Genomic DNA, 13,954 nt, shown 5'->3' on the forward strand with positions numbered 1-13,954 from the left:
AAGGAGAAACACTTTAATTTGCCTGCAAACCTGTTACATCTAGTGACCCTCATTTCCTTTGTATAGACCCCAGTTTCCATCTGTTTTATTTTTCTTCAGCTCTAAAAACTTCCTTTGTCATTAGCTTCACCGGAGGTCGGTCTGCTGGAGAGGAATTTGCTCAGCTTTTGCCTGAAACAAGGTTTCCGCTTCATTTTGGTGGGACACCTCCCTGGCTATGGAAGTCTAGGTTGAGATTTTTTCTCCTCACGCCTTTAAAGATGTCATTTGGCTTGTGCGTGCGTTATTTCTAACTGGGGATCTTCCACTCCTCCTCATATGTGATGTCCTGTTTACAATGTGTCCTTTTCCTGCCTGCTTAAAAATTTCTCTCCTTACAATTGATTTCTAGCACTTTTATTATTTATTTATTTAAAGTATTTTTTTTTTAATGCTTATTTACTTGAGAGAGAGAGAGGGAGCAGAGTGCAAGCAGGGGAGGGACAGAGAGAGAGAAAGAGAGGGAGACACAGAATCCAAAGCAGGTTCCAGGCTCTGAGCTGTCAGCACAGAGCCTGACGCGGGGCTTGAACTCACAAACTGCGAGATCATCACCCGAACCAGAGTTGGACGCTCAATTGACCGAGCCACCCAGGCGCCCCTATTTCTAACACTTTTAGTGGTGATATACTTTGAAGTGGTTTTCTTTGTCTATATATTTGTGTATAGTGAGCTTAGATCTGCGTGTTTACAGTTTGAATCAAATATGGAAAAGTTTCTGCTGCTCTTTCTTCAACTTACGTTTTCTGTTCTTCTTCTGTGACTCCAAATGCAATATGTTTGACCATTTCATGTTGTCCCATTGTTCACTGATTCTCTGTTCCTCATTTCTTTTTTTTGTCTCTCTTCTTCATGGAAGATAGTTTTTATTGCTAGATTTTCAAATTGGTCTTTGCCTCTGCATTATATAGTCTGCTCTTAAACCCAGTGAGTGAATTTTTCTCTTCAGATATTATGTCTTTCAACTTGTACTTTTCAGTATTCTACTTGGTTCCGCATAGCTTCTTTCTTTTTTTCTCATCATATTTGTGCTTTCCTTTAAATCTTTTCTATTTATAACTATCTTAAAGTCTCTGCCCCTTCCTCTCTTTCATTTCTATATCTGTTTCTTTCTTTTTAAAAAAAATTTTTTTAATGTTTATTTATTTATTTATTTATTTATTTTTAAATTTTTTTTTTCAACGTTTATTTATTTTTGGGACAGAGAGAGACAGAGCATGAACGGGGGAGGGGCAGAGAGAGAGAGAGACACAGAATCGGAAACAGGCTCCAGGCTCTGAGCCATCAGCCCAGAGCCTGACGCGGGGCTCGAACCCACGGACCGCGAGATCGTGACCTGGCTGAAGTCGGACGCTTAACCGACTGCGCCACCCAGGCGCCCCTTTAATGTTTATTTTTTGAGACAGAGAGAGACAGAGCATGAACGGGGGAGGGTCACAGAGAGAGGGAGACGTAGAAACCGAAGCAGGCTCCAGGCCCTGAGCTGTCAGCACAGCACCCGATGTGGGGCTCGAACTCACGGACCGTGAGATCATGACCTGAGCCGAAGTCAGACGCTTAACTGACTGAGCCATCCAGGCACCCCTCTATATCTGTTTCTATTGATTGATTTTTTTTTTCTCCTATTTGTAGGTCACATTTTCCTGCTCCTTCCCATGTCTAGTAATTTTTTATTGGGGACTAGACATTTTGATTCTTCTAGTTTTGTGTGTCTGGATTTTGCTGTCTTCCTTTTAAAGCTTTAAACTTTGTTTTGTATCGGCAGTTAAGTGAATCACCTGGATCTTTTCAAGGCTTATTTCTCGGTTTTATTAAGATGGCCCTGAAGTAGTCTTACTCTAGAGCTAGTTAAGCCCGACTACTAGGGCTTTGCTCTTCTGGTGTTTCTACAGAATGCCCTGGATGTTCAATAAGGTCACCTCACTCTGTCTGGTTAGAACCTGAATATCTCTGTGCCCTACACGTGTGCATTTTCATATTCAGCATCAGACTTGAGGCGATCTCTTTCAGTATTTCTGGATCTCTTTCTCTGCTTAATGTGTTCTCTGCTGGTGCTCCCAAATTTCAGCTGCCCCAACCTCCCCAGTTCTGATAGCTGTCTCCTCCCCTTAGTGAGATCACAGTGCTCTACTTGGTTCCTCCCTTCCCGCTCAGCAGTCTGGGAAATGCCTCCATTTCAAAAGCTGGGATCGTTAAAGGGTGACCTTGTTTGTTTCTCTACTTTTGAAGGATCACGCTGTTATGATGTCTTTTCGCAAATGACTGAAAACATTGTTTTACATATTGTGTCCAGCTTCCTTCTTGTTTGGTGTGGGGAGGGCATTTCTAATAGTATTTATTTCATCATAGCCAGAATTGGAAGTCCTTCTTCCACATACTGATTGATGTATTTTATATATTATGTATGAAACATAGGAATTCATTTTCATTTTACAATTTCCAAGAGTAATATAAATATGCAGAATAAAAGACGCTAGTTACCTCACCTCTCCCGTCTCATTTTATGTCACTCAACAGAGTAACCATTTTTGGGAGTTTGATGTGAATCCTTGCTGTTTTCCTTTATATACTTGTATAAATTTATATATGCATGTCCACACAAATTAGATATATGCATATTTTTAAGCATAAAGAAATTCTGCAAGCTTTGTTTTGCAATGTACTTTTTTTTATGTGATAACATGTTAGAGCTCTTACATATCAATTTGAATCCGGTTTTGATTTTTAACATTAGCCATATAGTCTACAGAAGGGTTTTCTTCTAATTAATCACTCTGCTTTTCAGACATTGAGGTTTTCCCTTCTAACTTTTTGCTCTTATAAACAGTATCTTTTAATAATACTGTCCAGCAACTTTTCCGTGGGTAAATAGACATAGAAATAGACAAAATCACAGAGTTTTCAAATGGTTTGTCTGTTTGTAAATTGCCTTCCTAAGCAGTTTTTACATATTTACATTACTCCTAACTACTAGGAGCCAGGCTGTTGGAAGAGAAGGTTGCTTCTAGATCTAGGACAGAAAATGTAAGAGATAAGTCTAGAATATCTTATCACAGCAGAAAGCAAGGGAGGTAAGAAAGATTACTGTGATCATGTCACGAGATCCAGAATCCGGTTTGAAGGGACTACCATGGGTCAAGAGAAGGGACAATTTACCACTCCCCCTCCCCCCACACCAAAACCCTGGTGTGATTGAAAAACATCAGATATGCTTAACAGCCAAGAATCATGAAGATACAGACCAAACCGCCCCCAAACCACATTGCTTACCTTGCAAGGGAGCGATAAATCCTTATTCTGAGTACTGCTAAGAAGAAGAATCGAGTATTTATCTTCTTCCTATACGAACCTTCTTTCAAAGCAACCAGATAATTAATGAGGGGAATTTCTTTATGGAAGTCTACTAATACATGCAGAAGGAATAATAGAATCAGACTACCAAAGTTATAGCCTTTATGAATTGCAAAACTAGCCCTAGAAAACGATCATCAGTGGCTACTAATATTGTCAGGTAAAACATGAAGAGGATGAGTGGATGTAGCTGACCACACCTGACCCCACCGAGTATATGTCACACTGCGGAAGGAGAGACAGCCAGTTGTCAGCACCTGATGTGACGTGATAGGCAGTACACAGCTTTTCAAATATTGAACCCGTGCAAGGCCCTCAGTCTAACTACCAGTTTATAGGTCATATGGGAGATAGAGGAATTTATTAAATGACACCTCAGGGATGCTATCAGCCAAGTGTTGAATTCTAGAAATTCTGCAAGACAAATAATCCAGTTTCTTCAATAAGTAATAGTCAAGGATAAGAAGGATGGGAGATTGTTAGAGATTAGAGGAGAACGAGAGGAAATATAAACCAAATATAATCTGCAGACCTTGTTTGGATCCTGACTTGAGCAAACCCAAGTGAAATTTTAAAATGAAAATGAATTTCTATGTTACATATCTAATATACAAAATACAGTTTATACATTACAGTTGGGTTTGCTCAAGTTGGAATAGTTAGAATCTAACAATGACTGGATTTTAGATGATATCCTAGAATTGTTAATGTTTTATATGTAATACTAGTATCGTGTTCATGTTAAAAATAGCCCTTCTCTCTCAGAAGCCAAATGAAATCTTTTACAGTGAAGTGATAAAAATCTCTGCACTTGCTTTTAAATAATCCTATAAGGGGTTAAAAGGGGAGGGCTGGTAGCAGTTATTTATCTTGATGAGCCCAGGGGGTTTATGATAGTATTTTTTCTACATTTGAGTGTATGAAATTTGCCGTCGTGAATTATTTCATTTTATCTTTTAATTTTTTGGAAGTCGTCTCTATGCCCAACCCGGCGCTCCAACCCATGACCCCGAGATCAAGAGTCTCATGCTCTGCTGACTAAGCCAGCCAGGTGTCCCGTGAATCTTTTAAATTGAAAAATGAACTTAGCTTTAGCAGACCGACTGAAGAGAACTTCACAAATCATCAAAATAAGTGAGGAGCTTCCAGATTTTTCACCCTAAATATTTGGAGTACGTACGTCCGCAACCTACACCTGCAGAAATGGTGTAGAATATATCCAACATAATTGCTTCGGTTGATTTGGACCCAACGTGCACTTACCTTGAAGCTCCTAGGTTTTAACACCCCAGAGAAATCCTTGAGGCAAATCTAACGCCGTGGCTGTGTGTTCTGTTGTATCTGCTTCTTACGGTGCTCCTAATATTTGTTTTCCAGGTACAGCAGGTCCAGACCGTACAGCAGGTACAACACGTGTACCCAGCTCAGGTGCAGTATGTGGAAGGAAGCGATACTGTCTATACCAATGGAGCAATGTAAGTGTGTGTGGGGGGAGTATTTTCAATTCTCCCGCTTGGTTAGAGAGAAATGGTACTCTTTGACACATCCCACTATTCCCAAATGGTTCCCTTGTTTTCACAGTATTTTTTTTTTACCAGAATAGAGTTATTGAGATTAGACTGATGTTTAGAGAATAGTCTGTGTCTGTTAAGAATGTGTGTTGATTTTCCTTCTCACTTCATCTCAGTGGAATATTTCAAATTATGAAAAGCGTTAGGCCTTTGAATGGTTTTCAATAAGATGACAAAACTGTATACTCTTGTTGGTGATTTCCATATCTTCTTACTACCTTGTAAAACCTATACTTGTTGTTTTTATAAGTAAGGTGGATTTGTGTATGTTTTTGTCCGTAAACCAATATACAATGAGGACCTTAGTTTTTTGGGGCACTTGTTAAACTCCATAAGAATACCTGATACTCACATCTGTTTTTCCTGTCTGAACTTGTCCTTGCCCCCTTCCTGTCCGCCCCCTCCTCCCCCTCGAACTCATCACCTTGCAGCAACAATAATGGAAATTTGTAAATTTATACCAATTGTGTTTTTCAGCCACTTGGATTAAGATTCAAGATGTTATAGGTAAAGAGACTAAGAACTATTACAGGTCACCAGTATTGTTTTCATTTACCACTTGAGTGTTTATCTGGAATCTGTTGAATCTCTGCGTGTCCCTGAAATGAATTCAAGTTCTCTCATTCTCTTCTGCCTGCCTCCCTTCTATGTTGGTGTGCCCCAAGTTGAAAACCTATGGTTTCTTTATTCTTGGTGCACCTCCTGGTTTTGTGGGTTCCTAGGACATCAACCTATAACCTCCACAAGGGCAGGGATTTTTGTCCCTCTCTTCTTTTTTTTTTCCCACCACAATGAATCGAACACCAGAAGAGTACATGACGTGTGGCGGGAGTTCGATTAATGTTACCTTTTGCTATTGTAACAAAACAACTTAGAACCCTAGTTTAACTCTGTATGAGTTTTATAGTCATGACTAAGTCATGACTTTTTATTCTTCTTCCCTGGATGGTGGGAGGATGGTAATCTCACCCTACTAAGAGTTGTCGTGGGGATTTGAGGAAATACAGTTACAGCAACTAACACAAGGCCTGGTAGACAATAGCCGATAGAAAACTGAAAGCTCTTCACTGATCTTGACTCATTTCTCTGTTCTCATCGCTTTTAGCCACATTCCCGCTGCCTTAACCCCTCCATTACCTATGAAATAAAATTCAGCTCTCCCCCTTGGCATTCACCCCATTCCTTCGTGTCCAGCTTCCTGTCCCACCTGTCCTGGGAACAACCAGCTTTGTGCATCTTTCCCCAGATACTACCCTTCCGTGCCTGTTTCTGGACATGTGGTTTTCTCTGCCTTCTATCCAGTCCCCCAACGCGGAGCCTCGTGTGATCTTTATCAACTGATTCATCAGCTCCCCCGCCTTGTGACACGGACCCTCACTCTCCACTACAGTTAGTTTGTCCTCTCCCTTTAGGGTATGGACAACACTGTACCCCGACTTTCACTTCCAGCACCGACCCGGGAAGAAATCTTTCCGAATGGGAACTGTTGTCATTTTGTTGTTTTCTTTACATCTGTTGAGGTGATTGGCACCTAATGAAGGGTCCGTGAATTTCTCTGGTCCAGCGAATCTGTAACTCTTTACATATTGTAGACACTGGCTGTTTCTTACCTGTTTGTTGTGTGGGACCAGGGCCTCCGGGATGGAGCCTGCTTGTAGAATCTCTACCCTACACCCACAGGACTGTTGGCATTTTCACCAAAGAAATAGATACACCTGCGTCTATTGGACTTGTATTCTACCAGGGAAAATGTTAGGGCTTTCTAGACACTGCTGGAGGTCACTCAGTTGTATTGTCATTTCATTCGTGCCTGTGGTTTATCTGTCACGAGAGCCCCAGAGTAAAGGCATCCTAGGCAAAGCCTTAACAAACCACCTCCCCTGCAGTGGAGGGCTAAGTTACCACTCTACTGTCTTATTTCGGTAGCATTTTATCATACATATATTACAGCATTCTGTCAGCGGAGAATCCCAGCAAATCCGACAAATGGAAGTCTGCGAATATCAGAGCTTTTATTTTTCTCAGGTCATAAGAAGTCCAAAGGTAGCATATTGTGCAAATCACGAGCACGACACGGTGCGAATACAAAGGCTTATTGGAGAAAACCTTATAAGCTGACAGATAGCAGAGGGAGCATAACTGGACCCGGCTACACCGTGGGAATTGCGCTGGTAGATGTCTGGCCTCGCAGAGTGAGGTATTTCCAGGGAGCAGGGGTAGTGAGTATGCAGTAGGGACAGATGGCTTTCTTAGTGGGGATTGGTGCCTGTGAAACGGTCTGCCATCAGCCTCGTCTTGCAACATGATTAACTCAGATCGGCTGAGCCAATCTAGAGGTAAGCTACCAAAAGACCATAGGAGATGATCCTCTAGAAACACCCAGAATGGTGCTTCCTTTAGTCTATTGCTGACATTGGTTTCACAGCAATCAGGGCCACAGCAGAATAGCAGGGCCACAATTTTCTGGTATGTCTGTGAGATGTCTGCTTCGGTTGCGATCATCATATCTACACTTCAGACAGGAAAAAGAGGATGTGTGTGTGTGTGTGTGTGTGTATTTATATTTTTATATGTGTATATATGTCACGCACAGGCACATGGAGGCTTTCCCAGAAACGTCCAGCTCTCTTTTGCTTCTGTCCCTTGCCTTATATCTTAATCGTGTCACAAAGTGGTGGTTAGCTGCAAGGGAGTCTGGGAAGACTGGCCTGTAGCTTCCGTGTGTATGGTAGAAGGCAGCAGGGGAAAAGGGGCAATTGGAATGGGTATTGAGACGGTGTCTAACACAGTTTTTCATCACTGGTCCAAGGTAAGGCGGAGAGATGACTGGTATGTGGCTTCGTGAAAGTTACACAACCCGCCTCACTGTTTTCATCTATGAAATGCAGATAGTTCTTTTTTCAAAAGCGCTTCGTGTCGCCATTGTTATAAATAGGAAACAGTAAACTTCAGTTATTGCTATAAAATTAAGCACTGTGGCTATTCTTGTTATGTTTTCCACTCATGTTTTTGACCCTGAATTCTGCCTCCTGCCTTGTACATTTTTAAAACTACCCCACCACTGCCGTTAGGGTCATCCACACCGTAGGTAGATGCGAGATCGGTGAATTCATTCATTCATAGACCCTTGGAAAAACAACATGTCTAAAGTTGACTTCCTAAAACTACAAAGCCCATTTAGATACAGAAATGATTCCAAGTAAATACCTCATGTCAACATGAATTTTCTATGGCTCACAGACTCAGTTGGTTAGATCATGACTAATGAGGTCTGGGTCGTGAGTTCATTTGCCACAAAGTCCGATTAGCTTCCACCCGGTCTGTGTGGGCTCAGATTGTATCCGCATCTCCGGCCAGTCACATCACAGAGTGCATGAACCCTTGCTGTAGAGAGAGGAGATGCATCTTTAAAAATTCTTCCGTTAAAATTTCAATTTCAGTGCAATTTTTGACCAAGATCCTGTAGCACCACTTTCATATTTACTAAAGACACATTGTCTCATCAGGAATTCTACTCAAAATTTTAGTAGCGAGGGGACTATGAATATTTATTTCTCAAATATAACAAACTTTTTTTTTTCTCAGCTTAAGCTATTTCAGTCTTTCCATTACTTTGTATGCTGTTATTTGACTATGTACAGTGTTTGTCTCTAAAGTTCATTTTAGAGTCTTGGTATTCCCTCTTTTATCTGCTACACTTGCGTGCATGTTAGGAAAGAGTCCCCCGTATTCTTCCGTTCTATGACACTGAATTAATAGCTAGGTAGCGTTTGACCCCCAACTTGGGCCCCAGTCAGATTCCTATGCCTAGTTTCAGCCAAGGACTTGAGACCACGTTCCAGTGCTGGCTGTTAGAGAATAGTTGTTTATGAAAGGAGGAGGCAGCTTAATTTGCTTTTCCTTCTAATAGTTTTCCCATGAATATTTTTCCAAAGCCTGGATCATAGTCTTGTCTTTTTGTACGGCTTCTTAGAATTTACGATCGCTAATAATTTAGAACACTGTAATTAACCCAGCTGGAGAACATTACATACCATGCGGACACGGCCCAGTGCAATTGCTGTTTCTTCACATAGCTAATAAATCCATTTTTTTTTTAATGGAATGATTGTTTTTTCTCTCCCTACTCTCTTTTTTGACTCCTGTCCCCCCCCACCACCAATGACTCCTTCATCGTGTTAGTCAAAATGGAAATAAAGACATCATACTATATCATGGCCAAGTTAAGAGTCTTTTTTGAGGGGCGCCTGGGTGGCGCAGTCGGTTAAGCATCCGACTTCAGCCAGGTCACGATCTCCCGGTCCGTGAGTTCGAGCCCTGCATCGGGCTCTGGGCTGATGGCTCAGAGCCTGGAGCCTGTTTCCGATTCTGTGTCTCCCTCTCTCTCTGCCCCTCCCCCGTTCATGCTCTGGCTCTCTCTGTCCCAAAAATAAATAAACGTTGAAAAAAAAATTTAAAAAAAAAAAGAGTCTTTTTTGAAAAATGTTTTTAATTTTCAAGGATTTTCATGTATCACCCACTCTTTGAAGCTTGTCTACTGTTTAGAGAAGATCAGTGTTCTGAAATGACAGTGTCTTTATTGTATGCATATCTGTTGCAGTAAGAAAAGACTGGAGGAGGCCTTCTCTTAATCTTCCTGTTTAGATTATAGATTTCTCATCAACCCCGATACAGAATTTTATAAACTGCGTTTCACAGAATGTTATTCCTATAAAAGTGTTCCGTGCTTTTCATAAGCAGGAAAACACTGCAAAGGCCTTTCTTTTGAGAACTCTCAATTTCTTTCTTTTTTTTTTTTTTGAGAACTCTAAATTTCTTTCTTTTCTTTTTTTCTTTTTGAGAACTCTAAATTAACTTCTTTCTTTCTTTCTTTCTTTCTTTCTTTCTTTCTTTCTTTCTTTCTTTCAGGAACTCTAAATTTCTATTAGTCTTCTGAAGGCTCTGAGAAGTCCTCTGAGAAGAAAGACAGTGTATTAAAAACTGAACCTCAGAATTCTTTTACCTTGAATAACATGCAGTAGTATCACATGGTATGCTTTGAGAGGTTGTACATTAATATATTGACACTGAGCAGATTTATTTAAAATCCCTAAGCATGCATAGAGGACTCAATTTTAAAAAGTCACTTCTTGAAAATCTTACAGTTGGTGCATTTTCCAAAGCCACTTAAATTCTTCTTTTGATGTACTTTTAAAATGATTAATAGGAAACCTTAAAAGGGATACTCTTCAAGTTCCTTCTTTGTCTCTTGGTTCCAGGTAAGATTGTGCTTTCTTAGGAACATTTAAATGCTTCCTACTCTGAAGAACTGGGGTGTGGAATTTCTGTAATTGAGATTGAGAGGGTGTTTTCTTCCTGTATGCTTCTCCTGATAATGCACATGCAAATTGCTCTAGGATCTGGTTTGCCATTTGGGTTTCAGGAAGTATATCGCTGATAACTTAGGAAGTTCTTGGAGAGAGAACTGCCTCCCTGAGGCCTCTCTCCAGTTAGAGATGGGCCCATTTCATAAATAACATAAAAATTTCCCTCTTGTCAAATAAAGCAGACTTTCAAATATGGCTTCCAAAATGTCAGCAGTGGGAAGGTCATGGACATCATTTATTCTAACCCTTACACCTTACAGATGAGTAAACAGAGGCCCTGACAGGTTGCCCAGCTAGTGTCTAGGGTTCCTATTTTCTGACCTTCAGTGCATGGTTGGTCCTTTCCAATGATCTGTAAGTAAAGGTCTTTTGATCCTGAGTCATTTGGGAGATTGGAGGGAAGGCCAGTTACATGATTGTGTGTCTTACTGTAGATAGATGGTTGAACTTAGGATACTTTGTATTCTTTAAAACTTAGAGTCTGTTGTTATTCATATGAAAATCTTTTTGTGTTTATTTAAAAAATTGTCTTACACTTTTACAGTTACATTTATTTCATACATTTATAATGTTATTTGGATATTCATAAAATGTATAGAAGAGTCCATACTTAATGATTTTTCAACATCAAATACTTTAGTTAAATAGTTTGCAAGACAAAGGCTATTATCTGCCTGTCCTGCCTATATCCCTTTTTGTTATTTTTCATTAGTGGAAATGAAATGATTCACATTAAGGGTAATTTGCTCTGTGATATTTTATATCCACTAGATTGATGTCCAGAATCGTTCTAGACCATAACGCTTGGAAGAGTGTCGACTCTTAACTTTTCTCCTCCTCTCCTCTTCCCTCCTTTTATTAAAAAAGGAAAACATGAGGGGCGCCTGGGTGGCGCAGTCGGTTAAGCGTCCGACTTCAGCCAGGTCACGATCTCGCGGTCCGTGAGTTGGAGCCCCGCGTCAGGCTCTGGGCTGATGGCTCGGAGCCTGGAGCCTGTTTCCGATTCTGTGTCTCCCTCTCTCTCTGCCCCTCCCCCATTCATGCTCTGTCTCTCTCTGTCCCAAATAAATAAATAAAAACGTTGAAAAAAATTAAAAAAAAAAAAAAAGGAAAACATGAAAGAAATCCACCTGCCCTTTTTTAGGTGTAGAACCAAATTGTGTTACCAATTTTCTTAATGGAACTGCAGATACCCACGTTCTAAGATTTCTCCTACTGGCTACATTGTAACCTCAGACAAACAGCATTTGTGTGGCCAGATTTCCTAATCTGTGGAATGGAATTAATAATTAAAATCGTTGCTTAATAACCAGGTCAGGTACGGGAATGGGAGGGAGTAATGAGGGAAATGGGATATGGGATAATTAGTATTGTCTGAAAAAAATATATTCGCTTTTGGTATAGGTACTCTACTCTTATAGAACTAACTGCAAAAGTAAAACTTGATAAAAAAAAATCTCTACTTAAACTGTATTTGGAAGCTGGAGTGAGAAATCTTTGTTGAAGGCGTATGTTTGTAAAGGGTATGTATTTGGGAATCATGGTGTAGTGCCTCACAGGGAGGCTAATTAATGTCTTTTATTATATGAGTGTAATCCCTTGGCTATCAAAAGTCTGAGAGTGGTTCACAAAGGCTGAGCTGTAATGACCAGAAAGAAGGTTCTAGAAAGGACAGCACCAACACATCTTAGTCCGGCCCTCAGCAGTAGTCAGGCTAATAGACCTGCCTCCCACAGAGTGCTTGGAAGCCCTGGCCTGCCTTCAGTTCCACAGCAGGCCTGACTCAGGGTACGAAGCACCGACTGTCTGCCTCAACAACACACGTACCTGCTTTAACTCCTTTTGTCCATGTTTCAAAGTGTTCCATCTCTGACAAATGCCTGGTCTCTCTTCTTCTTCATACTAAAACCTCTCAGGATTGGCCACATATTCTTCAGGCTGGCTTTCTTCTCCACATTACCATGAAATTGCACTTGTCAAAGTCATCGGTGACCTCCAGCTGTTAAGTCTAATAGACATTCTTCTAGATGAAATTTCCTTCATCTCAAACAGCCAACCCCACCACCTATTCTCTCCTTGAATCACTATCTCCTTTTGACTTTTCTGTTTTTTTTTCTTAATTTATTTTTTTAATGTTTATTTATTTTTGAGAGAGAGACAAAGAGAATGCGAGCAGGGGAGGGGCAGAGAGAGAGGGACACACAGAATGTGAAGCAGGGTCCAGGCTCTGAGGTGTCAGCACAGAGCCCGACACGGGGCTCGAACCCACGGACTGTGAGATCATGACCCGAGCCAAAGTCGGACGCTTAACCAACTGAGCCGCCCAGATGCTCCTCCTTTTGGCTTTTCTGACTGTATTCTTCTGTTTTCTTCCTATTTTGTTGAGTCTTCTTCATTCTTATTGTGGGCCAAATAATTTTTCTATGGCCTAAGTTCTGTGTACTTTCCCCCACTGGGGGAAAGTGGGCTCTAACAGAGAGCACATTTCTTTCCCGACACTTAATGGCTATCCATCATTCTCATGCCCGTTTTTAAGTTACCTAACCTTTGCCCCTCCCCCACCAGAATGTCAGTTTCATGTGGTTAATTACCTTGGTTTTGCTCCCCATTCCTTATCTAATACCTAGAACAGTCATAGTCATACGTGATAGGTGTCCAATCTATATTTGTTGAAGGAATTCAGTAAAAGGTAGCATTTAGGGGCGCCTGGGTGGTGCAGTCGGTTAAGCGTCCGACTTCAGCCAGGTCACGATCTCGCGGTCCGTGAGTTCGAGCCCCGCGTCAGGCTCTGGGCTGATGGCTCAGAGCCTGGAGCCTGTTTCCGATTCTGTGTCTCCCTCTCTCTCTGCCCCTCCCCCGTTCATGCTCTGTCTCTCTCTGTCCCAAAAATAAATAAAAAACGTTGAAAAAAAATTTAAAAGGTAGCATTTAATGACATGTAACACAAGAACAGGCTACTTGGATTTTTTGTCTTGTTTACTTTTTTATTTTCTTTGTGTTGCGAATTTTTTCTTTCTTTTAAAATTTATTTTATGGAAGTGCAGCCGACACACAATGTTACATTAGTTTCAGATGTACAAGGTGATGCAACATCTCTATCTGTTGTGACGCTCACCACAAGTGTACCTACCATGTGTCACCATACAGTGCTGTTACAGTATCACTGACTGCATTCTCAGTGTTGCACCTTTTATTTCTATGATCCCTTCATTCCATAACTGGAGGCCTGGATCTCCCACTCCCTTCCCCCATTGTGCCCAGTCCCCCGCCCCCTTCCCTTCTGGCTACCATCAGTTTGTTCTCTGTATTTGAGTCTGTTTTTGCTTTTTGATTGTTGTGTGTTTTCAATTCCACATATAAGTGAATTCATGTGGTATTTGTCTTTCTCTGTATGACTTACTTCACTCAGCATAACACCTTCTAGGTCCATCCATGTTGTTGCAAATGGTAAGATACCATTCTTTTTTAAGGCTGAGTAATATTCCATTGTGCATATATACCACTTCTCCTGTATCCATTCATCTATATGGATGGACACTTGGGCTGGTTCTGTATCTTGGCTATTATAAATAATGCTGCAGTAAACATAGGGGTGCATATATCTTTTTGAATTTGTTTTGTTTTCTT

The 13,954-nt window shown here is 40.8% G+C and overlaps 1 protein-coding gene across 7 annotated transcripts in view; it reads left to right on the forward strand.

Annotated features, from left to right (window-relative positions):
- RFX3 (regulatory factor X3) overlaps positions 1–13,954 on the forward strand; it is a 296,558-nt gene that overhangs the window by 163,310 nt on the left and 119,294 nt on the right. For all 7 annotated transcript variants that reach the window (XM_043565456.1, XM_043565459.1, XM_043565460.1 and 4 more), the window contains exon 3: positions 4,768–4,865. In XM_043565456.1, coding sequence (XP_043421391.1) covers positions 4,768–4,865 — 98 coding nt within the window. The remainder of the gene's footprint in view (positions 1–4,767; positions 4,866–13,954) is intronic.

The sequence above is a fragment of the Prionailurus bengalensis genome, chromosome D4 (genome assembly GCF_016509475.1).
Source record: "Prionailurus bengalensis isolate Pbe53 chromosome D4, Fcat_Pben_1.1_paternal_pri, whole genome shotgun sequence".
NCBI lineage: Eukaryota > Metazoa > Chordata > Mammalia > Carnivora > Felidae > Prionailurus > Prionailurus bengalensis.